The following is a 23,186-nucleotide window of genomic DNA, read 5'->3' on the forward strand; positions in this document are numbered from 1 at the left end:
GATTTTTAAATGCTTAGACAAATGCATAGAATAAGGCCTCCTTTGACTCCTGCCCTGGGCCCTACATACTGGTGTGAACCTGCTCGGCTCCAAATCATACTGAGTACTGGAGATTTTTCAAAAACTTTCCAGAGGAAGAAGGGAGAAGGTAACATTGCATGTCACAAAACAAGACTTCCTAAAATTTCTATTTAACCACCTCGGCTCTACCCCCAATCTCCTCCGCTTCCTACAGACAACACCTGTCTCCTTTCTTACCCAGGGACCATCTCCCAGGTCAGCTAGCCTCCCTGGCCTTGCTAGGTCTTCCCTCCTTTCTCCACCACCCTCCACCTCTTCAAATCCCCTCAGCTCCCAACCTTCTGTGCCTAGATCAACAGATCCCACAAAGGAAAAGCCAAGATGGCTTGCGCTCCCCAATGTGTTAGACCTTTTGTCATCAGGCCCCTTTTCCCTCACAGTGGCATGGGTCTGAGCCACCCTTCCCGCAGTGGGGTGACTCCTTCAGGGCAGAGAGTGTCTGATTCAGTCAGCTCTGTGAGTTTTCCAGCACCTTCTAGTTTGAGAGTGTCTATGCAAGGGAGCTTCCATGGAAGACCCATGCGGGAGCTGGAATCTGGGTTGGGCCAGGACAGAGGGAATATGGAACGTGAAGTCAGAAGGGGAAAGGATCTCTAGGGACAGGCAGCAGTGAATCCCAGGATCCTGGGGCAGGCATGCGCTACTGAAGGGTCTCAAGCTATGTTAGGAAGACCCTGTAACGGCCAATGAAGTCAGGCACAGAAAGTGCAGGGAAGAAAGGAAAGCAGTTCCAAGGCCATTGTCATGGCACTGGACGTCAGAGGGACAGGGACATGAAGGCAGAACAATGGATGTAGGAGATAGTACCTGCCTTGGTAAAATGACTTGCCCGAGGCCACACAGTCAGAGCTAGAATTTGAGTCCTCCAGTGCCCAAGCTGTACAATTTCTTCTGTACTAAGCCTCAAAGGAAGGGAGTCTTGCAGGCTGCAGAGGAGGAAGTGGTCTACCTCCTGGGCACAGGCTACTCTCCCAGGTCCCCCACAGGAGAGGATCCTGCAGAATGTTCTGACCTTAACATTTGCAAGGACAATACAGACCTGATTTGGGGCAAGGGGCTGTTGAGAATCCTGTGGCCAAGAGATTCATGTTAGCTCCTGTCCCTGGGTTGAGGACTGGATAGACAGTACTGCTCACTGCCAAGGTCCCTTGGGACCAGCTTCGAAAGCGAACTTTATTTCCTACCATCCACCTAGTCACCTGACTATCTGGGAATCAGATGGATCCTTCCAGGCACAAGATGCTTTTCCCACTCTTCCTTCTTCTGTCCCCTTGCAACCTGTGCCTCTATTGCAGTTTCCCACTCACCACACTCTGCAGATAACAGCTGTGTGACTTTAGCTACGTCACTGAATCCCTTTATGCCCATTTCATCATTTGCAGTGAAAGTGATGGTTAAGTGAGAGGGTACAGAGAGCACTCTTCACCTCCCAGCCCTTAGGATGACACTGATGCCTTCTCTTGCGGGTTGATTATGGGTGTGTCTCCCCTACTACTCAGCAAATTCCCCAAGGACAGAGCATGATTACAACTGGCTTGTTTGTGTCTCCCCCAAGACCAGCTCAGAGACCGGCGCACGGCCGGACTGTTCATTCCATGAGCGCTGATTAAGCACTTGCTATGAGCAGACCTTGTGAGCAAATCTGAGTATAAGGTTAATAAGAAGGTCAAGGGCCCCATTTATATGGGCACAGACCTGTATATAAAAAGAGGGTCTAGGGTGCTATGCAGGGGTCCTATGAGCAGACTGGCACGAAGGAGTACACAGTGGATTCGATTAAATCAAAGCCAGCTGAGATGATCTGAGTTGTCCTGTTTGACCATCACAGCAACAGCATTTAAGGATGAGATGATGACTGAAAATAATCCCACCACTCGTCGGTCATGGGGCTTGGCCTATGACCTTGCTTCTCAAGGAAAGGGGCTCACAGCAAACCCTTTAAAAAGTCCCCTCCACCTCTCCACAGCCCTGGCCTCTGCCCAGTCTTATGAGTTAAAGGACTTCCGAGCAGCAACCATTCATTCCCTGGGCTCTCCCTGGTTCCAGCCCTTGGGCTCCAGGGTATTTTTAGTTCTGAGAAACTGGGCCTGGGTGGGTGATTGGCAGCAGGCGGAGCCCACGTTTCCCAGACCTCCGTGTTGCTCCTGGCTCAACATTAGAGGTGGCTGGGCACAGGGAGGGAGCGAGGCATGCCTGGCACCCCAGGCCACAGCTGCTTCATTGTCCCTGGGGGAGGAGCTGGGCTGCTACTGCTGCCACTGACCCAAGGCTGGGAGCATTCTTTCCTGTTGATTCATCACAGGGAATGTTTTGGGCCCAGCTGGGGCGGGGCAGGGGCACTGGGGGGACATCCTAGACATGAGCAGTCAGGGGTGGACCACAGGCCCTGGCAGCAGAGTGAGCATGACTTGGCCATCACCCAGGGATCACTGAGGTCCACCTGGCCACCGGGCCCTCATCACACTCTGTCTTTCAACAGCACTTGTTTGCACATCTGCCTCCCCCCACCAGACTAGGAAGCCCCCTTCTAGCATCTACCCTCCAGTGCCCTGTCTAGCACATAGGAGAAAATCAATAAAGGTCTGCTGGATGAATGAGCCTTTGGAAGGACACTCAGGCAAGGTGGGGGTGAGAGGGGGGAACCAGGCTGGACTGCTTGGACCTAGTCAGGAATCTGAGAGGTGGCAAACCTCTACCCATTTTACAGATGGCGTCACAGAGGCACTGAGGGTACCAGGACTATAGGAAAGAACCTGGGCACCTAGATGCTCATGCATATGGTGGGACTGCCTCTCTCATCCATTTCTACATTTGTTTCATTCCGCCACCCCACCTCACCTGACCCTCCTCTTGCACCCGTCTCCAAGAGCCTGATAGGGCCAGGACCACATCATTCAGCTTTGTTAAGGTGTACTGAGGATTCAAGTTCTTCCATTTACTGTTTATAGCCTGGGAGAGCAAGTCGGGTCTCCTGGGGCTCAGTGTTCCCAGCTGCACAACAGAAACAATAGTGCTTCACCCCAGGTATATTCAATAAACTGGGGACCGGGCAATGAAGAGGCCACCTGTTACTGAAAAAGAGCACGGAAGCGCCCCGTGCACGGAAGCGACTTCATTTGAACCGAGCCTGCACAAGGCCGCCTACGTCGTCCTAACCGGCGCACTGGAGCCAGACCTGCCACGAGAGGGGCGCTGTGCTGGGGTCTTAGGTGGCAGTCTCGCGGGTGGGCACCATCACCCAGTTTGACAGCTGGGAAACTGCGCATGGAGGGGGACTCAGGGGCCCCTGAGGCTCCTCCAGCCAACGCCAACGCCGCCCTCTCCCGGGTCCCAGAGCGCCCCTTCCCTCCCGCCGCAGCGCGCGTGCCTGCGTCCCGGGGGAGCGACCGCCTGGCCCGCGCTCAGCCGGGACTCGCTGGCCTGGGCCGAGCCGAGCCGCGCGCCTGGCAGAGGGCCGGCCGGGCGGGGCGTACACCGCGGCGCCCGGGGCGGGGCTTGCGGCCTCCCCCGCGGCCGGCTGGGGCTGGGGGCCGGCTGCAGGCTCCGGCGGATAAAAGGCCCCCAGGGCCCGGGAGGCCCGCTCGCGCTGCTCGTCGCGGCGCCTGGCCCAGCCCAGCCCCTGACCGTCTTCGATCCAGCTGGTGAGCTCGCGCTGGCCTGGCCCCCAGCCCCGGGGTCTGCCTCTTGCTGTGCTGTCTGTTCATCCTTCTGTCTATCCTGACTCTGCAGGCCTCTGGGGGGCTGGTGGTCCCCAGTCCGTCGGACTGTCTGCCTCGTCCCCAATCTCTCACAGCCTTCTTCCAGTTGGACAAGTGACCAACTTGGGGAGGTTGGCTCAAGGCCCGCGTGGGTGGTGCGCCTGGCCCCTGGGGTGCCTGCGTGTCTAGTGTCTAGCTTTTGAACCCGAGGTGTGTAACACTTCCTCTGCCTTTTCACCGAAGGGGGTTCAGATGGGCAAGGTGAGTTCAGATGTCACTCTTGTGACTTGGGAGACTAAGAGGCAGAACTGTGCCCTGCAACTACAGGTTGACTATGCTGGGAGGTGAGAGGGGACAAGGAATGGAAGGAGGGTCAGAAGACTTCAACCCCTATCTTTCCCAGGGCTGCTGGGGAAATTCAGGACTCATTTGCTGGCACTACTTCAGGCCCACAGAGATGGATTCCCAGGAAGGGTATAGGATCCAGAGGGGAAGCCCCACCATAGAGAGCCATAGAGAAGGGACTGAGAGGCATTCCAAAACTGATGTTCCTAGGACAGCACCCTCCTGCTCTCCTGCATCCCCTTGGGTGTTTGCCCTCTTCCAGCTTTCTCTACCTGGCCAAGGTGAGACCAGGTGCCAGCATGCCCTGGCAGCACCTGGAGCAGGTGCCTCTTTGCCTTGAGCTGGCAGGGTCCTGGATCTCTCACTTGGTGGCACTCAGTGCTGGCACCCTCCCCAGTGCCCTCACATCATGGCCTGGGTCATAAATCAACCAGCAGCAGGGTGTAATTTCATTCAGCTCCATGCCTGCCAGCCCTCTTCCACCTCCTCCTCCAACATCCATCTCTTTGTTGGTTTTCAGAGCCCTGACTTCTAGCCAGGCTGCTGGGTTTAAATCCTGGCTGGGCAAGTTATTTCACTTCTCTGAGCCTCAACTACTTATCTGTAAAATGGAGAGGCATAAACAATAAATGTATTATTATTATTATCCTTCCCTCCCTTCTTCCTCTCCTTTCTCCCACACCTTCCTTCCTCTCCTTTGTCCCCTGCTCCTTCACTTGGGAAAAGAACCACTGTTGAGGCTGCCTCCCTTTCTAAGGGCTAATTCTCAGCCTACTCCTCTGCTGTGTGCTCAGAGCTGGGGAAACAGATATGTGGAGATTGCTTGGGGAGTCACAGAGCAAACTCACCAAGTGCTAGGAAGCTGGGGGGGTGAGAAGGCTTAATGGAGGGAATAGCATTTGAGCCTGGTGTTGAAGGTGTGTGGGAGTTTGACAATCTGAGAGAGGGAAAGTGCACTCCAGATAGAAGGAGCTATGTGTCAGCTGAGAGCTGGAGGTTATGTCCTGGGAAGGGTGAGAAGATAAGTTTGGTGGGAGCAAAAGCTATAGGGATGCTGTAGTAGATGGGACAGCTGAGAGGAGAAGCTGTCCCTGTAGCTGACTCTAGCTCATACCGGTACCCATTCACTTTCTTGCAGCTTGCAGGGAAGGGAGCTGCCCTGGCCAGAATCCAGAGTCCTGAAGCAGTCCTGGTGACCTGGACTGTCCACAGCCTCTGATAAGACGTCCTCTGTGCTGTGGGGACTTTAGCCACAGCCCAAACAACAGATCTGCCCAGGATACCCTAGACCCCATCAAAGCATGTCTCCCCCTAGTGCTACCCCCTTATTTTAGAGATGTTGCAGCAGAGACTCAGAAGAAAACAGAATACACAGCAGTTTGGTGGCAGAGTCAGGAGCATCCTGATTCCTGGGGGTAGTGAGAGAGGCAAGGTCATCTGTCAGCCCAGACCCAGTGTGTCCTAACAGATGAGGGTCCTAACCCATCCTCTCTTGTCATTTGGAAAGTGTCACTCCTGTAGTGACTGTAGGGTGGCTCAGTCTCTGGCATCTACCTCCTCATCAGGGAAGCAGAGAGCGGGGAAAGCAGAGAAGGGAAGCTGGAGGTGATCGCCAGTGGAGAGCCTCCAGGGTTCCTGTGTGGAGAGCGACAAGAAGAAAACAGTGTTTAAGTCTGGAAGAGGATGGGCAGGAGGGGACAGTGGGAAGAGGCTACTGTGGTGAGAGGAGGGAGGCAGCTGCCCCCCAGGGTGGAGGGAAGAAGATCTGGCCAGTACTGAGCTTGGAGGGGACAGGGGCAAACCTGGAGAATATTGCAGAGAATGTTCCAGAGAATGTTGCAGTTGACAGAAGACGTGGCCTTCATTTCCTTCTTTGTACAAAGAAGATGGAGACCAAAGGTTCTGTTGTAGCTATTAAAGTAGCTGGTAATTGTAGTCCACTGCTCTTCAGAGGGCTTCAAGTCTTCATTCATTAATCTTCACAAAAATCCAATGTGGCAGGTAATGTTATTATCCCTATTTTTCAGAGGCAGACACTAAGGCCATGAGAAATCGACCAGCTTATCTAGATATGAATGGGGGAGGTGGATTTTTTTAACCCAGGCGGTCTGACTCCCCCGTCTGTACTCAACCTTGTGACATGTTACCTCCCATCCATGCAACTACAATTATATTTGAGTGTCACCTATGTACCTGGCACTATTCTGGGCTCTGGGGACATAACACAAAGTCCCTATTCCCCTGAAGCTTCCTTCCCTGAGCTTATCCCGTATATTTGTAGCCTACTCCACCTAGTCCTGCATTGAATGATGGAGGAATAAGGAGTGACTCTCAGCCGTGGTGACAAGAGTGGCAGGGGCCTGAGACACTTCCTGCTTAGATGAATGGCGTGATCCCCAAGAACAGCAGTGCCAAGGAAGATGCCATCACATCAGAACCACCTCTAAGACACAAGTACTGGGCAGAGAGCCAGGGACCAGCCTCTCCAGCCTCTCTTCCTGATGGGCCTCAGCTCTTCATCAGCATAAAACCTGGGGTGGAGGAGTGGCAGCATTGGTGGCTCCAGAAGTCTCTGGCAGCTCTAAAAGTCATGACTCTCCTGTTTGCCCTGTTCTCTCCTCTGGTCCCAGGACCCAGCTCATTCACTCTGAGGACTCAAATAGCATCTCATTCCAGCCTCATGGACACAAGGCCCCTCTCTCTGATGTTCCCTTCCTAAATCCTCATATGGCCCCTCGTTTCCTACAGTGATGGCGCTGCCCCAAAGGATGAAGCACAAACCTGTGCATGGTCCATGAGGCCCTTGAGCATCTGGACCTGGCCTGCCCCTCCTTCCTTGCCCCTCTAAGCCCACAACACTGTAGAGTCTGGGGAAAAGAAGGGCACTCCCTGCTCTTGCATGAATTCACCTCTTTTCTTCTTCCCTTCTTTACTCATCCTGTTCTTTCTACCTGGAATGCCCTTTTTCCCACCTGAGAGATCTCTTACTCCTCTGACCCCTGATTCCTCTTCTCTGCATGGAGAGGTTCAGCAGGGTATTTCATGTCTTCATTTCTTTGTCTCAGTATTGGCCTAATAACTGGCCTGAAGCACTCCAAGAGTGTTTGTGGCATGGATGAAGGAATGATACACCTGGATGGAGCTGGAGCTATGACTGATGGGTGTCACAGGCGATCCATGCTGCAGGAGAGAGCAGGCAATATTTGGCTCAATCTCCTCACTTTAGAAAATAAAAAATCAGGACCTAAACAGTTTAAGAGACTTGGCCAAGCCACACTGCAAAGTGGGGGAGAACCTGACTCCTTTAATAACCCTTTCTTCCCCAACATTCCCCCTCTGTGGGGAAGGTGGCATTTGATACCTTTGATCCGGATGCTGTGAACATCAAAGGGTAGACATTATTGCCCTGAGGGTATCCCCACCACTCCAAGGCAAAGCCCCTTATCTACCTGCTACCAGTGCTGAAGAGGCCCAGGGTTTGGGGTGGAATTGGTGATCCTTGTTTACTCATCCCCTAGGTACCCTGACGTCACCAGGATGTGGTCCCCACCAGCCACCATATCCCTGTTTCTGCTGTTGCTGCTGTTAGGCCAGACCCCTCCCTGCAGGCCACAGTCACTGGGCACCAAGAAGCTCCGGCTGGTGGGCCCAGGGAGCAGGCCAGAGGAGGGCCGCCTGGAGGTGCTGCACCAGGGCCAGTGGGGCACCGTGTGTGACGATGACTTTGCGCTTCAGGAGGCCACAGTGGCCTGCCGCCAGCTGGGCTTTGAGTCTGCCTTGACCTGGGCCCACAGTGCCAAATATGGCCAAGGGGAGGGTAAGTGATGGCGCTGCCCCACAGGATGACAGGATATGGTAGCAGGTGTCTCTCAGGGGCTGCACTCACTGATGTACCTGGTGTCACCCTATCCTTTAATGCTCAGCTCAAATGGCCTCCTCTGTGAGTCATGACCTGAATGTCCCAGCTGCAGATGACCCTGGCATTCCCCCTTGTGATAAGGTGCCACTGTCACCATCACTGAGCTCTAAGTTCCTTGAATGTGGTGACTGGCACCCAGGGGTGCTTAGCAAACACTATTGAATGGATGACTGGATGGATGAAGAGTGAACAAGTCGGCCTAGTTACTAGACTACTTGCCAGTTTCCAAAAAGAGATTCTATGGGTCTGACACCAAGAGAAGGCAGTAGGCAGAGCTGTTGATACTAAGACCGAAGGAAAGCCAGCTGCCCTGCTCCCCCATTTTTCTTTTCAGATAGAACCCAGGGCCTCATGCATGCTAGGCAATAGCTCCACCACTGAGCTATATCCCCAGCCCTTCTCCCACACTTTTCTCTCAGGGTTTGGAAGAGGAGACTTGATAAGTGTGGATCCCATGTAGGAAACAGAGCTGTGACCAACCTCTCTGAGTCTATCTGAACTTTGCCCCTCCCCTTCCCCATAGGCCCGATCTGGCTGGACAATGTGCGCTGTATGGGAACTGAGAACTCCCTGGACCAGTGTGCATCTAATGGCTGGGGTGTCAGTGACTGCAGCCATTCAGAAGATGTCGGGGTGGTATGCCACCCCCAGCGCCAGAGAGGCTACTTCTCTGAGAGGGTCTCCAATGCCCTTGGGCCCCAGGTAAGGAGGCTCTTCAGGCCTGAGCTGAGGGCTGGATCCAAGACAGAGAGCCGTCTGAAAGATGAGCCTGGAGGAGGAGAAAGAGATGGGGCAGAAGTGGGCTGAACAGTGTCCCTGAGGCTCTGACCCATAGCAGGTGCCCAGTTTGATGCAGGGCAGCCTGGGGATCAGAGGCCAGGCATGCTGGGATTCTCAGAAGCTGCTCCCCATGAGGGAGGTGCAGGGGAGCGAGGGGCTGTTTCACCCACAAGGCCTGGCCACAATTGCTGCCTCTTCCCAGCACAAACAACCGTGAGCTAAAAACAACCCAAGCCAAACAACAGGGCAGGGCAGGGCTCTGGCCCCCACCATCTGCTGCCAGACAGCCTCTGCCTGAGGGCAGCTAGACTACAATGGGGTTAGGGGGCTCTGCACTGGTCCAAGTCACCCCAGGGCTTGGGTGGTGGGACTCGTGGGCCAAAAGATCCTGCCAGTTTCAAGCAGCTGTGCTGTGCCCATATCAGCTCTTCCCAGGGTGGCATGAAGAAGGCCCCTCCATGCCCAGCAGAAGCCTCCCAATCCCCAAGGGCTCCTGGCCTGCTGCCAAGGAGGGCACATCCACCTGGTCTCTCCAATTTAACGAATTGGAAAGGCAGAAAATGGCCTAGTGAAACTGAGGTTCTGCTCCTACTCACTATGTGGCCGTCAGCGAATACCTTCCACCCTCTGAGCCTCAGTTTCCCGGCCTGACCTATAAGGGACATGGGGGATGGTTCTGTAAGAGCTCCAAGCCTGGCTCTCCCAAGGGAAGACCTGCAGCAGCCCAGCAGGAGGCCCAGGAACCCAGGGCCCATCTCATGGTGACTATGCACACTGCAGGGCCAGCGGCTGGAGGAGGTGCGGCTCAAGCCCATCCTCGCTAGTGCCAAGAGGCACAGCCCGGTGACTGAGGGAGCCGTGGAAGTACGGTACGAGGGCCACTGGCGGCAGGTGTGTGACCAGAGCTGGACCATGAACAACAGCAGGGTGGTGTGTGGTATGCTGGGCTTCCCCAGCCAGGTGCCTGTCAACAGCCTCTATTACAGGTAGGAAGGTGGTGAGATTGTGGAGCCAGGCTGGGTGTATACACGTGTGCTATGTGAATGTGTGTACGTGGGTGTGTGTGTGGCAGTGGGACTGTGCAGGGTACAGTGAGGGCTGTGGGGATGGACTGATAGGGGTGGGTGTCGGCAGGACCTTGCACATGTTGGGATCAGGAGGAAAATATCCCAACTGAGGAAAAGGGTTAAGGATCTTGAGTTAAAGATCCCTTCGGAATAATTAAGAAAATTCTCAAATACAAACCTTAAGATCCTGAGAAATACATAGATGTGGCCAGAAAACAAAAAAACAAATTTATGTTTGGCAATCATATAAAAAGAATTGACTATGGTATAGAATGCCCCACAATGAAAACAACTGTGTGTAAAACTGTGTCCCTGATTAAAGGATGTATTTTACTGAAGATACAGTTTCACCCGCAAGTGTAGATGAAATGCATTCTGGTCGAATCTCTACCAGAAACTAGCCATGGGGCCTTGGGCAGCGCATCTGGGCCTCCATCGTCATTCCACGAAATTGTTTCAACTTTGTCCCACTGAATTCTCTCAACTCTGGTCCAAGCCAGGTTTAATTTTGTTGTATGTCAGCAAGGTATGTGGTAGGTGGGTTTTGGGAGAGGAGACAAAAGTATTCTGTTAGAAATGTGACCAAACCAGGCTGGGCACAGGAGCGTATGCTTGTAATCCTAGCAACTGGGGAGGCTGAGGCAGGAGGATCACAAGTTCAAAGCCAGCCTCATCAACTGCGAGGCATTAAGCTACTCAGGGAGCCCCTGTCTCTAAATAAAATAAAAATAGGGCTGGGGATGTGGCTCAGCAGTCGAGTGCCCCTGAGTTCAATCCCTAGTACCCCCGCCACGAAAAAAAAACAAAAAAAGAAATGTGACTAAACTGTCACAGCAGATTGTGTCAGCCCAATAAATAAAGACACAGTCACAGCCCCACTGGCTCCACATCAGTGAAAGCCTGGTTTCTCATGGAGGGAGAAATCTCCCTTGGTATCTCCAAGTCATTTGCCCTCAACCACTCCAGTTTGTCACACTTCAATGAAGCAGTTTCATGTCCCTTGTTCTGTCCTTGTATCTCTGGCTTAGATGGTCCTGGTCCTAAAGAAAGAGGGGTGGTGGGTATCCATGTGGTTCCATCCTTGGGGATGATGGGGTGCAGGCCCCTGGTCCCCCACTGCCTGGTAATTACACAGTTTGGTCCTGCTGACTCACCTGCCACCCACGAGGAGAGCAGCCCTGATTATAGCTTGGGTGTCTCTGGGTGGCAGTTCCCCCACCTGCAGCAAGTCTTATGACTTATGCCTGTCCCCACATCACTCCTCTTAGGGTACTCCCCAAAGGATCCCCTTCATCTGGATTGGGGAGAGCAGGTTTGAATTGCCTAGTCAGTGCATACCCCACTTCAGGACAAGCCCCAGAACCCTGCCTGCCTTCTCTATAAAATGGGATCATCGTTATTTGTGAGATGCTGTCTTATCAAGGCTTCTGTGAAGCTCAGCACTGAGATAATATTTGTGAACAAGTTTACACACTGTGAAGTCCAGTGCAAACTTAATGGCAACTATGAGGAACCATAGTGGTAGCAAGAGAGTGGGATTTCCATACTTCCTCCACCTCCTGTCTGTTTTCTCCACCACAGAAAAATCTGGAATCTGAAGATGAAGGATCCCAAGTCTAGGTGAGGAGTGGAACCCTCAGGGAACATGCAAATGGCTGCGGCACCCAGGGCTTCCTTCCCGTCCCCTCCCCTGCCCTCTCCTCAGCCTCTGCTCAAGCCCTCATTCACCCACATCTCCCTTGTCCTCCAGGCTGAAGGGCCTGACCAGTAAGAATTCCTTCTGGATCCACCGGGTTGACTGCCTGGGGACAGAGCCCCACCTGGCCAACTGCCAGGTGCAGGTGGCCCCACGACGAGGCAAGCTGCAGCCGGCCTGTCCAGGTGGCATGCACGCGGTGGTCAGCTGTGTGGCGGGGCCCCGTTTTCCATCGCCCAAGGTGAAGCCCTGGCACAAGGAGTCCCGGGCAGAGGTGAGCCCCAAGGGACTCTGTACCCTAACCCAGAGGCACAGGCAGGACTCTGCCTGGAGGGGATAGGAAAGAGGAACTAGATCAAGAGGAGAAACGGAATCAGAGAACGGAGAACCTTGGAAGTTATCTAAAAGAGATCATTTATAACTGTACATAAAAGGCAAGTTGACATCACTTGCCAAGAATAGAGGGTAACCGTAAAAACAGTAATTGTAGTTAGGGCCCTCTGAGGGCTGGAGGTATTGAACCTGCCCTTTATTATAAAATGTAGGAAAAAACCTAGTGAGGTGTCACACACATACTAGCACAACACTGGGACTGTCTCCTTGATGAGGTCGTGGTGGTAACTTGTATTGAAGTGGAGGTCGAGAAACACGGCTTCTTCAAGATGATGGCTGTGGGCAGTCAGTAACTCCTTGCCCTGGCTCTGGCTCTTGGAGCTTGAAGGAGCCTTGCTCTGGTGTCCCACATTGGTGGCTTAGTCCCTCTGGATGCCTTCCCTGAAGCCAGTTTTTTTCCCAGCAGGAGCTGAAGGTGCGCCTGCGCTCTGGGGCCCAGGTGGGCGAGGGCCGGGTGGAGGTGCTGGTGAACCGGCAATGGGGCACAGTCTGTGACCACAGGTGGAACCTCATCTCTGCCAGCGTTTTATGTCGTCAGCTTGGCTTTGGCTCTGCACGGGAGGCCCTCTTTGGGGCCCAGCTGGGCCAAGGTAAGTGAGAAGGCCTTCCAGGGGGTGAGGGGGTGGGAGGGCCTTGTTCCTCTCTTGAAGTCCCTAGGGTGTCAATGCCCAGAAGTTCTCTCCTTCTGTGGAGGGACAGCCACAGTGTGAGGTCACAGAGATGGAGCCTCACACAGCATCTCTTCCCCCACCCAGGATTGGGGCCCATCCACCTTAGTGAGGTGCACTGCAGGGGATATGAGCAGACCCTCAGTGACTGCCTCGCCCTGGAAGGGTCCCAGAATGGCTGTCAACATGAGAATGATGCTGCCGTCAGGTGTAACATCCCTGACATGGGCTTCCAGAATCAGGTGAGTTCAGGCTGAGCGTGTGGCCAGGCAGGGATCTGGGAAACCTAGGGAATCCCAGGATACCAACCTTGAGTGAGTGGTGAGGGACTCAGGAGGAGCAGCCAGGCCTTCAGCTGTGTGCAGTCCCCCTGCCCTATTGGAGCCAGCCTGGAGAATCCTCTGCTCCCCTCAGAGGTGTCAGAGGGACACAGGGGCTCTGCAGGTGTGTCTGTACTCTCTCACCTACCCTCTCAGGTTCCTTATGAATCTGCAAAAGAAGGTGTCTGAGGGTGAGAGCCACAGGCCGCAGGCACTGGGGAGTGGTAGTGGAGGCTGTGCCAGACACTTAAGTCAAACTGAGGAGGACTGTGGGCACATGGCTGGTGTTTCATAAAATGAGGTCAACTCTTGGGGGCTGTACATATGCAGCAGAAATGAAAGCCCTTTGCAAATTGTGCATCACCATGGTAGGATTTTAGAGATAGGAGGAGGGCAAGTTCCGTGGCAGGAGCTCCTGTCAGGCACTTTTGAGTCAGATTGCTTAGGAGGCAAGGACATTAGGGACTATCCATTAAACGGTGCTCACTAGCCTAGAGTGAGTGTGTCTGGTTTAAGGCTGCACGTGAGCTGGCCTGAGCAGGGCCCCCTGCTTGCAGTCCTCTGTTCTCCGCTCCCCAGGCTGTCCCATCCCTCACATGCCTCTGACCACTGCAGGTGCGCTTGGCAGGTGGACGAAGCACAGAAGAGGGCGTGGTGGAGGTGCAGGTGGAGGTGAATGGTGTCCTACGTTGGGGCACCGTGTGCAGTGATCACTGGGGTCTCACTGAAGCCAGGGTGGCCTGCCGACAGCTTGGCCTGGGTTTTGCCAACTTTGCTATCAAGGTAGGTCCCTGTCTTGCTCCTTCCCTATAAATTCTCAGCCTCCTGGATGGAGAGGACCAACACTTCCTGTGTTAGGGCTGCTGGCCCTTCATTCTTTCATTCAACATTTAATTATTAAATGAAACTATGGGCTGATGCAATGCTGGGTGCTGGGAATACTATAGTGAACAAGACAAAAATCCCATGAAAGAGCCTATCATTAGTAAAATATTCACATACCCAGATACAAAGTTTCATCTGTAGGAAATATGAGTAGAAGTTAGCAGATGAGGGGGAAGAAAAATAAACAGTGCATGCAAAAGCCCTGTGGCCAGAGAAAGCTTGATTGATTCAGCTGAGGAAACCAGGGGCCAAAGGTTGCAGAGTGGCTCTCGAGGGAGGTTTAAGGGTGGAGACAGCAGGGGCAAGACCATTAACAGCCTAAATCCTACAGATTTTTAAAAGCTTTCTTCCTTTGCTGTTTGAAAAACAGCTGGAGTGGAGACTAAGCTGAATGAAGGGAGATAATGATGTTGGACTGAAATAATGTTGGACTGAACCAGGATGTGGCAGTCTGGGAGAAACAGCAGAATCAAAGACCATAAGGAAACAAACAGAGGATACAGGCCTGGCTGCCCTCATTCCAGCCTGCTGGGCAAGGCCTGTATAGACTTCATGCCGAGAACTGGGCACAGCCCTGATCACAACCCACAGCGGGCTGTGAGGAACAACAGGAGAAATGGGAACATAGCAGTTGTATGAGGAGGAGGGGAACAACTCAATCCTCTTCAGATCGTGAAGAACTGCCACCGGGGAGAGGGATAGGAGCAGTAAGATGGAAGCCACAGGCAGTGGGTTTTTGTCTCCACACATGGAAGAAACTTCTAATATCAGAGGGGTCATAGACTGTCCCAGGGGTAGGGTTCATCAGTGAAGATTTTCAGGCCCAGGAAGGGCACATCTTGGTGGGAGTAGTGGGATGAAGAGGTCTAAGTCTCAGATGGGCCTCAGAGGAGATGACTCCCAAGGCATCTCTCTACTCTGACCGGGTAATGTGGGCTGTTTCCTTAGGACACATGGTACTGGCAGGGGACGCCTGAAGCCAGAGAAGTGGTCATGAGTGGAGTGCGCTGCTCAGGCACAGAGCTGGCCCTGCAGCAGTGTCAGAAGCATGGGCCTGTGCACTGCTCCCACGGCACTGGGCGCTTCTCAGCTGGAGTCTCCTGCACAAACAGTGAGCATGGGAGGGGCTCAAGGAGCCTGGATGGGTGGGCCTCTGCTCCCCTCAGGGAGGGCCTGGAGGGCTGGTTCAGCTGCCTGGCAGCAGGGACAAGGAGTGGGACTACCACTTCTGTGTGGCCAAACCGTGGGTCACATCAGGATACAAAACCTGCCCTGCCCACCTTGTGCAGCTACTATGAGAAATAAAACAAGGTGGGAAAGCATAAGGAAAAAGAAGAGTTTATTTCAATTTGGGGTTATGACTAAGAGATTTCAAAAACTGAAACAGTAGAAAACATGAGAGTACATTACACTTAAGAGTCGTGTTGCTTTTTCTTGGCACTATGTAAGTGAGTATTAGGTTACAACATAAAATATATTTCTTGTTTGTAAGAAAAAAGTTTGGAAGCCATTGCAGAGGATATATAAATATGAGGTATACTGAGGCCTAAAGCTTTAGGTATGTGTTCTCTTCCTGAGCTATGGGATCAAGAAAGACTACTTTTTGGCAAATGTCTGCCCCACAAACCCAGATTCTCAGGGTAGCAGCATCTCTGTTTGACAACTGCCAACAATGCCTGTGCCAAGATAATTATATCCAGTCCAAAGGCACTGCCCAAGGTGGCCACTTGTCCTTTTTCCTTGCCAAACTTAACCCCAAGATATCCTTAACCTCTGTCAGGGAGCTCTAGGCTTCCTCTCTGTGCAGTGTACCCTGGGGGAAAGCACTAGGCCCATCCATTACACTCTCCCCTGCAGAGTGACAGGGCATCAGAGCGGGTCCCCACAGCATGCTAGGACTCATAGCATGCTGGGGTTGCTTACTCAACTCCCCTTCCTAGAAACCTTGGAGCCTTCCCTCTTCTGCCTCCAGTGGCAGCTCTCACAGTTGCTTCCTAACAGCTAATGGAAGCTGGGCAGACAGCCAGTAGGCAGCCTCTGGCCAACCCTGTCTCTTCTCTCTGACTTTTCCCATGTTTTTGCTTTACTCTCTCTTCTTATTGCCTCTGAAAGTTCTCCTTTGCCTCAGGAACTCTTGAATTTGTGAGTATATCCTGGCTCTCTCCAAAATACACTCTAGGAATTTCAGGAGCATTTTTAGTGATAGTACAGGCATTATGTAGCGAAGCATCCTCCAAATCCAGCCACTGAAATGAGTCAGTGAAAAGAGCTCACTCGCATCAGCACATGGGCTCATGTGGAGGATGCCTCTGTTTAAGCTGCAGCTGTGTGCTTGTATGACCGAATGTATGACTGAACACTAAGAGCAATTTTCTCCTTCGAGGTTGCGCAGCAACAGCTATAGATCTGCATATTTCTGTACTGACACATAAGGGACAGCAATGGTAGAGGCATATGGCTTCAAAGGAGGGTAAAGCCCCTGGAACAGGAGAGGAAAAAAGGGCACAAAGCTGAGAGACACAGGCACCAGGGTGTCGGATTTTCCTATACGGAGAAGCACCAGAATGACTGGATGCCTCAGAAGCAGCACAGGGAATACCCTGGTAGCAATTAGGCTGGAGTAGGAGCCCTCGAGGAAGCAGGCTCAGAACTTCAGCAGCACAGATTGGAATGGCAGAGTTCAGGCGTGAGCTTGGACAACCTTGTCCAATTCTCCCTTCCAGCTTGCCCTCCTTGGTCTCTGACACTGAGGAACTGAGGCCCAGGGACAGTGACTTGGTTAAAGTAACCAGGTTAGGTATCTGTAGAGCTTTTGAAAGGACTGTATGCACTAAGCTACATAAAAGCACTTTATAGACTGAAAAGCATTTTACAAAAAATACCACCTTACATCTATTGAGTGTTTACTGTGGTAAACAACCACCTAAGCAACTTACAGGTACCACATTAATATGATTACATTTTCTCCATCTTGAAGATGACAAAAATGATAACACAAAAAGGTTAAGCAGTCATAGAACTGGGAAATGGCAGTCAGAAGTCAAGTCAAGAATGAACCCTGGTGGCCTGGCTCCAGAGCTGGCAATCTTAATCATGACCCTGGAACTACCTCCAGGTTAAGTTGATGGGTTATTCCTTTTCTTAGTAGAATTCTCATCTCCTGGCTGAACTGCGCTCTTTTCTGGGATTCTCCCAGAGAGCTTGATCTGGGGGAAGTTTGTGCTCATGCTGGGGAGCAAGACCTGTTGCCTTCCTACCCCTGGCCTCCTGCCTCAACTCTCTGCCACTTCAGGTGCTCCAGACCTAGTGATGAATGCTCAGCTGGTGCAGGAGACAGCCTACCTGGAGGACCGCCCACTCAGCCTGCTATACTGTGCCCATGAGGAGAACTGCCTCTCACAGTCAGCCGACCACATGGACTGGCCATATGGACACCGGCGCCTGTTGCGCTTCTCCTCACAGATCTACAACCTAGGCAGGGCTGACTTTCGTCCCAAGACTGGACGCCACAGCTGGATTTGGCACCAGTGCCACAGGTTGGTGCCAACCTGTGTCTTGGCTCTAGAGGGGGCAAACTTGCCTGGGTAAGATGTGCACTCTGGATAAGTCTTCCTTGCTCCAGGGGCAATACAGTGATCCCAGTAGCATTCACCTGCCCCATGTCTCTTTCTTCAGTGAGACCTATGTTAATGGTGGTCATGGAGCCTGTTTCCCACAGTGACATCCCAAAGAAAGTCACTGCTGTGGTCGGTCTCTGCTATCATGGTATTATGCAATTTTTCTGTGTTGGATCTTAGGCTTTGTATTTTAGAAGACAGAAGTTAGGAACCCACAGAACACTGGAGGCCTAAAATAGGATGCTAGCTCTGTGAAAACAGATTGTTGGTTCCTACAGCAGCAAGGCAACAAGGCCAGGCCTCCAAAGAATAGCATGAACAGTTTGGTGCTAAAAAAGAAGACAAAGGAGCATTCTTTCCCATCAGGAGCCTCCAGAACAGAGAGCAAGACAATGCCTCTGAGAAAGGCAGAATGGGAAAAAAAAAATTAAAAAATAAGTATTTTTCTTTAGGACGCAGACATGGGTAAAGGAAAGCTGAGAGGAATGGACAATGACTTTGGGACTTGGCCTTGCCTGAGATAATAAGCACCTTTCCCTGGAGCACCGACAGAGTTGTCATTATAACTAGATTGGAAACTATGGTAGCAATTTGGTCCCAGGCTGATAGAGCAGAGTAAGCTCCCTCCTCAGCAGCCAATTGGCTCCTAGGCTGGTCCTTGGGTCAGGTGCTCCTTCCTTCCACCTCTGCTTCAGGCCCTGTAGCCAGGCTACAGCCTCCTAGAGGCTACGAGGGCAGCTTTTACCCTGCCTTATGTGAGTTAAGAGCCTGATAATGCAGACAGCTGTGCCTTGCTCCCTGTCAGGGGTGCTAGCAAAGTGGGCTGTGGGTCATACTGACCTTGAGTTTGAGAGGCAGAAGGGCACAACCTGCTATTATAACTTTGCTTTCTGGGTAATGATGGGGCCCAGTCCCTCAATCTCTCCTGCTAACCCTTTCAGAGGAGACCCTCTCCTATTGCTATCGGGCTGACAGCTCTGTCTTCTGCAGGCATTACCACAGCATCGAGGTCTTCACCCACTATGACCTACTTACACTCAATGGCTCCAAGGTGGCTGAGGGGCACAAGGCCAGCTTCTGTCTAGAAGACACAAACTGCCCCACAGGTATGTGGTTTCCCATCAGCATCTACCAGCATGTTCTCCGGTTATACTCCTTATGAATTCCTTAGCTCCTGTGGGGTCAGATTTTCTCTGCCCTGTTCAACAGCCTCAGGTACTGGCTTGGCAACAGCCCTCAAGGAAATTAAAAAGGTCAATTTCTTACCTTATGAAATCTTAGGTGAAAGGTCGATTTCCTCTTAATTCCCATCTCACTTTGTACCACTTTAAAAAGAGTTAACACTTTTTATCTTAGATAATAATTGCAGTCTCCTGAACTCTCTGAGGGCAGGGACTGTCTCCTACTTACAAACTCAATCTGTGAACTGAGCATGTCTGCATTGTGAAAGGCTTAAGTACGTGAAAGACCTAGCATGGTGCTGGGTCACAAGTACCTACCCGGTGCCTCAGTGACTGTGTATCCTTTCTCACAGGACTTCAGCGGCGCTATGCATGTGCCAACTTTGGGGAACAGGGAGTGACTGTAGGCTGCTGGGACACTTACCGGCATGACATTGATTGCCAATGGGTGGATATCACAGATGTGGGACCAGGGGACTATATCTTCCAGGTAAGGATGCTTGGGGAAATCTCCACAGGAGCCGTTTCCTATAGAAGTTACAAATCGCACCCTGAGACCAGATGATAGCAAAGTGTTCCCCTTTGTAGTCTCCAAAAGGCCCATAGCTGCAGCTGTGCTGGGAGAAAAGAACATTCAATGGGAATCCCAAGACCCTGGGTTTTAGTTCTGAGTCAATGGACATTTGGCAATTCTGAGTTTCCATCTATAAAATGGGGACATTAATGCCTACTGCCTGGGGTGATTCTTAAGGGTAAACTTTAAAAAATATTATTATATATGATGTAAGGGATCTTACATGTCAACTCAGAAATCAAATCACTCATTTTCATCTGTCCCCATCTCATCCAGGTGGTTGTGAACCCCACAAATGAGGTGGCGGAGTCAGACTTCTCCAACAACATGATGCGCTGCCGCTGCAAGTATGACGGGCAGAGGGTCTGGCTGCACAACTGCCACACAGGTAAGTCTGAGGCACTGTGGCCCCAGTCTTGTGTAGGCTTGGGAAGCTGGAAAGACTCTAATTGTATTCCCAAGTGTGACTTATGTGGGTGTGTAAATGGCCAGGGATGGAGGGATGGGACAAAGACAGATTTCCTGTGACACTGTTACAGTGGATTTCTAAAATTGATCAGACCATCCACCTCACCCAGTAACTACTTCTACATCCCTATTTGCCTTAAGGACTGTCACAGAATCCTTCCTTCTGTCCCTCAAACCACGTCAGGATTTTCTTTTCCAGTATGTTCCTTTTCCCCTGGCCTTCCTGGCTTGCCTCCATTCTAAGCTTGACTGCCTCACAGGCAAAAGCAGATCCCCTTGGTGTGCATTACTATTCCCAACTGAAATCATACCCACTTGTAAGAGGATCAAGGAGAACAGGGACATTTACAGGACTAGTAGTATCACACAAAGGAAGAGGTCATGAGGAGGAGGTGGTCTCTGTACTTGTTTTTTGTAGAGTCCTTCCATCTTAAAGTTTTGAAATGCCTGTGTGTGCATTCAGCCATATTAGAATTTACAGGGTGGGTGGCGCCGAGTTGTTTCTTCAGTCAACATTAAGACCTACCACAGTGCTAAGCACTGTCAGACACAGGAGCTTAATGTCAAGTAGGGTATGCAGACATACAAATGGATGATCCCAAGACTGGTAAGTACCCTCAAACAGGCATGAACTAAATCAGAGTAAGCAAAGAGTTGGGGGCTAGAAAAGGTTTCAAAGAGGAAGTATATTTGAACAGGTATGAAAGGAGGGACAAAAGACACAAACGGGAATAGGGGGAGCATATGATTTGGTTTCAGACATCTTCACTGGGTTTCAAATCCAATCTCATCACTTTCTAGCTGTGGGAAATGAGAAATCTCAACCTGAATTTTCTCTTTTGTTAAACAGGGTCATGAACTTCCACCCTACTAAAGTTCCCTCGGGTTATGGTAGTTCTTAGAGAATGGACTTTATCCTGTGGGCTTCTATTTATCACTGACAAATTTTGGTCAAGGGAATAAAAAGATCACTTGGTTTTAAAAAATAACTGGCAATAGATGAGAAGTAGAATGAGAAGAGGAAGAATATCTGAAGGTTTTGGATTTGGTGATTAAGTAGATTTTCGCTGACATTATAATGAAACAAGGTGAGAGGAATCAGGAACTGGAGTCCACGACTGTGCATATAGATAGCAGATTCTCCATAATCAGACTACAAGGGATCCAGAGCATTGAAAAAGCAAAGAAAAACAATGCATCTTGTAGGTTCTTTTTGCTAATGATTAGAGACCCATTAGAGTCCTTGCAGAAAACAGAGGGCACACCAAATGGGCCTGAAATTATGTAACAAAAAAACTATAGAAGTGTGCATAGGACTAAAGAAGACAGGGATATTGAGGCAATATGAGTGGGAGAACTGTTACCCCTCTAGGCTTGAAGGGGGAAGAGACATCCCAGAGCCAAGTGAAAGCTAGATCCATGGACCTAAAGAGCCCTTCCATCTTAAAGTTTTGAAATGCCTATATTTGCTAAGGGGTGTGTGCATTCACAGCCATTACTAGAGTTACAGGGTAAACCTGGACAGAGAGGAAATGTTTGATGCCTCTTCTCTTGACTTCCTGCAATTGTTAACACATCTCAGCCAGAAAGGATAAGGTAGCCACTGTCATACAATTTCTGGGGATCAGTTCCCTGGAGCTCAGAGAGAACAAAAGGCACAGAATGAATCTGGGTAGGCAGCAAAGGATGAACCAGCACAGCCCCTTCCATTCAACAGCCTTGATTTCCTGGCCAGGGTCTGTTCCTAGCAAATGACACTTCATGTCTATGCTCACAAGTGAAGAAAAGGACGAGCTGGACAGAATGGATCTGTGTGAGGTTGTCAGGGAATGAGAGACTGCGGCAAGGTTGGCTACTTAGCTCTTTTCCTTTTGCCCACAGGAGATTCATACAGAGCCAATGCAGAGCTTTCCCTGGAACAGGAACAGCGACTTAGGAACAACCTCATCTGAAGTCATCACTGCACACTCCCAACTGCTGCCCACACACGTCAAATACCTCAGCTTATTGGAGCCATGCCCTTCACAGAGCTCTGACCTATAAGGAAAGGGGCCCAGTGTCAAGGGGCACCAAGAACTTGCTCAGGAAACATTTTGATGGCAAGATCACCAAACCAGGACGGTATCGCTCCCTCAGGATGGTTCTGGGTCTGTCTCCTGTGGCATACATAATAGGACCTCCAGGCTTTGGTCATCTAAGCTCCTCTTCATAAGGAGACCCAATCTTTACTGAAATTTGCCACAGGGTTCCTGGATTCAGAAACTCTCAGTTTCTTAGGGGTGAACTATGGCCCAGACCTCCGCATAAACAGTGCTTTGTAAATGTCCTCAAAGAGCAGAAGACAGAGGACCAAAATATGCAAGAAGTGGGATTAGTTCTCTGCTAGAAGCTCAATGCAACATAACTGTCAAAATCACAACTTGCAGAGAAGTTGGTGAATGCAGTCCCTTGCTTTATCTGTCCTTATTTAGAACTTGCCTCTCACATCTGCTCCTTAGTGTGTTACCTTTATCTTATTGCATATAAGGCTGTTTGTAAAACTCCTGCAATCTCAGGCCTCAGGCATCCCATTATCTACTGATGGGTCAACATCACCAATTATTGAGTATTTGAGAAAAGACAAGTTTCACAGAAGAGCCCAGATGGGGCCTTCCTGCAGAACAGCAAGAGAAGATCAAAGAAAGACTGCTAAAGTATATGGACCCCAGTCTCTATCAGGGTCTCTGCCAAGGAGAGGAATGTGTCTTACACTTGGCAGACAATCCATTTTCTCTCAGGATCACCATGCATCTCAGGATTGGCCTAAATTTAAGGTCTCAACCAAGTCAACTTTGCATCAAATACATTTTTGTAATGAAAAGAAAAGTCAAGCTACTCTCTATAGAAACATGAAGATAGGTCTGGTAGGGTAAGGGACACAAGAATGGAGAAATCAGAAAGGGAATCATTTAATTTAGTGAAGGACCAAACCTGGGAAAGGCCACCATCCCTGCTTGATGTGGCTCCAGTATGCTGTTGCTCAGGTGGTATAAAAATACCAAGGTCTTCTTGGACATGATTCTTCATCTTTTCTCCACTGACACACACTTAAAAGAGATGATCTTTATAGTTCTGACACTCCTAATGCCAATAAAGGTTGCTCATTGTGGACTGCTCCAAAGACCAGACCAGCTGTGATTATGTAGTTCCTAGCATACTAACTCTTACCCCTTAACCTCCCACTGTACTAAGGACAAGAATGCAAAGGGCACACATTTCATGACAGCCCCAGTATGTTTCTCTAACCAGATGTCAACCTGTCTCCTTCAAAGTTTCCTTCCCCAGGCTCAATGCTAAAAGATTAATGAGGTATAAAAGGTTGGGGCGGGGATCAGAAAGGTTAAGGGACACAAGGTAGGAGCAAGGTCAAGTTCCAAGACTGTCAACATTGTAGCAGAAAAAACAGATTTATGACTCCCCTCCCCCATCACCAGATCAACCCCTTTGTAGAGAGT

General features: G+C 50.9%; 1 protein-coding gene across 4 annotated transcripts; it reads left to right on the forward strand.

The window, feature by feature from the left end:
• Nucleotides 1-3,330: 3,330 nt before the first annotated feature.
• Nucleotides 3,331-22,852, forward strand: Loxl4 (lysyl oxidase like 4). Of its 4 annotated transcripts, XM_078029810.1 has the most exons (16): nt 3,621-3,722; nt 6,406-6,578; nt 7,643-7,941; nt 8,567-8,745; nt 9,604-9,809; nt 11,472-11,510; nt 11,641-11,860; nt 12,383-12,569; nt 12,735-12,889; nt 13,583-13,750; nt 14,801-14,963; nt 17,145-17,388; nt 18,460-18,575; nt 19,004-19,140; nt 19,501-19,612; nt 21,574-22,852. In XM_078029810.1, the coding sequence occupies exons 2-16, from the start codon at nt 6,505-6,507 to the stop codon at nt 21,642-21,644; spliced, it is 2,370 nt and encodes a 789-aa protein (XP_077885936.1). In that variant the 5' UTR covers nt 3,621-3,722; nt 6,406-6,504; the 3' UTR covers nt 21,645-22,852. The 4 variants fall into 4 exon arrangements, with proteins under 4 accessions (XP_005335304.2, XP_005335303.2, XP_077885936.1 ...); XM_005335247.5 differs by lacking the exon at nt 6,406-6,578 and having other exon boundaries at nt 3,331-3,722; XM_005335246.5 differs by lacking the exon at nt 6,406-6,578 and having other exon boundaries at nt 3,331-3,722; nt 12,386-12,569.
• The last annotated feature ends 334 nt before the right edge of the window (nt 22,853-23,186 follow it).

This window comes from Ictidomys tridecemlineatus, chromosome 1 (genome assembly GCF_052094955.1).
Source record: "Ictidomys tridecemlineatus isolate mIctTri1 chromosome 1, mIctTri1.hap1, whole genome shotgun sequence".
Taxonomy (NCBI): domain Eukaryota; kingdom Metazoa; phylum Chordata; class Mammalia; order Rodentia; family Sciuridae; genus Ictidomys; species Ictidomys tridecemlineatus.

Coding starts and splice junctions, on each gene's coding strand:
- Loxl4 (XM_005335247.5), top strand. CDS start 3,346: ATGGAGGGGGACTCAGGGGCCCCTGAGGCTCCTCCAGCCAACGCCAAC. Junction 13,751..14,800: donor TTGCCAACTTTGCTATCAAG/GTAGGTCCCTGT, acceptor CTGTTTCCTTAG/GACACATGGTACTGGCAGGG. Junction 18,576..19,003: donor AGACACAAACTGCCCCACAG/GTATGTGGTTTC, acceptor CCTTTCTCACAG/GACTTCAGCGGCGCTATGCA.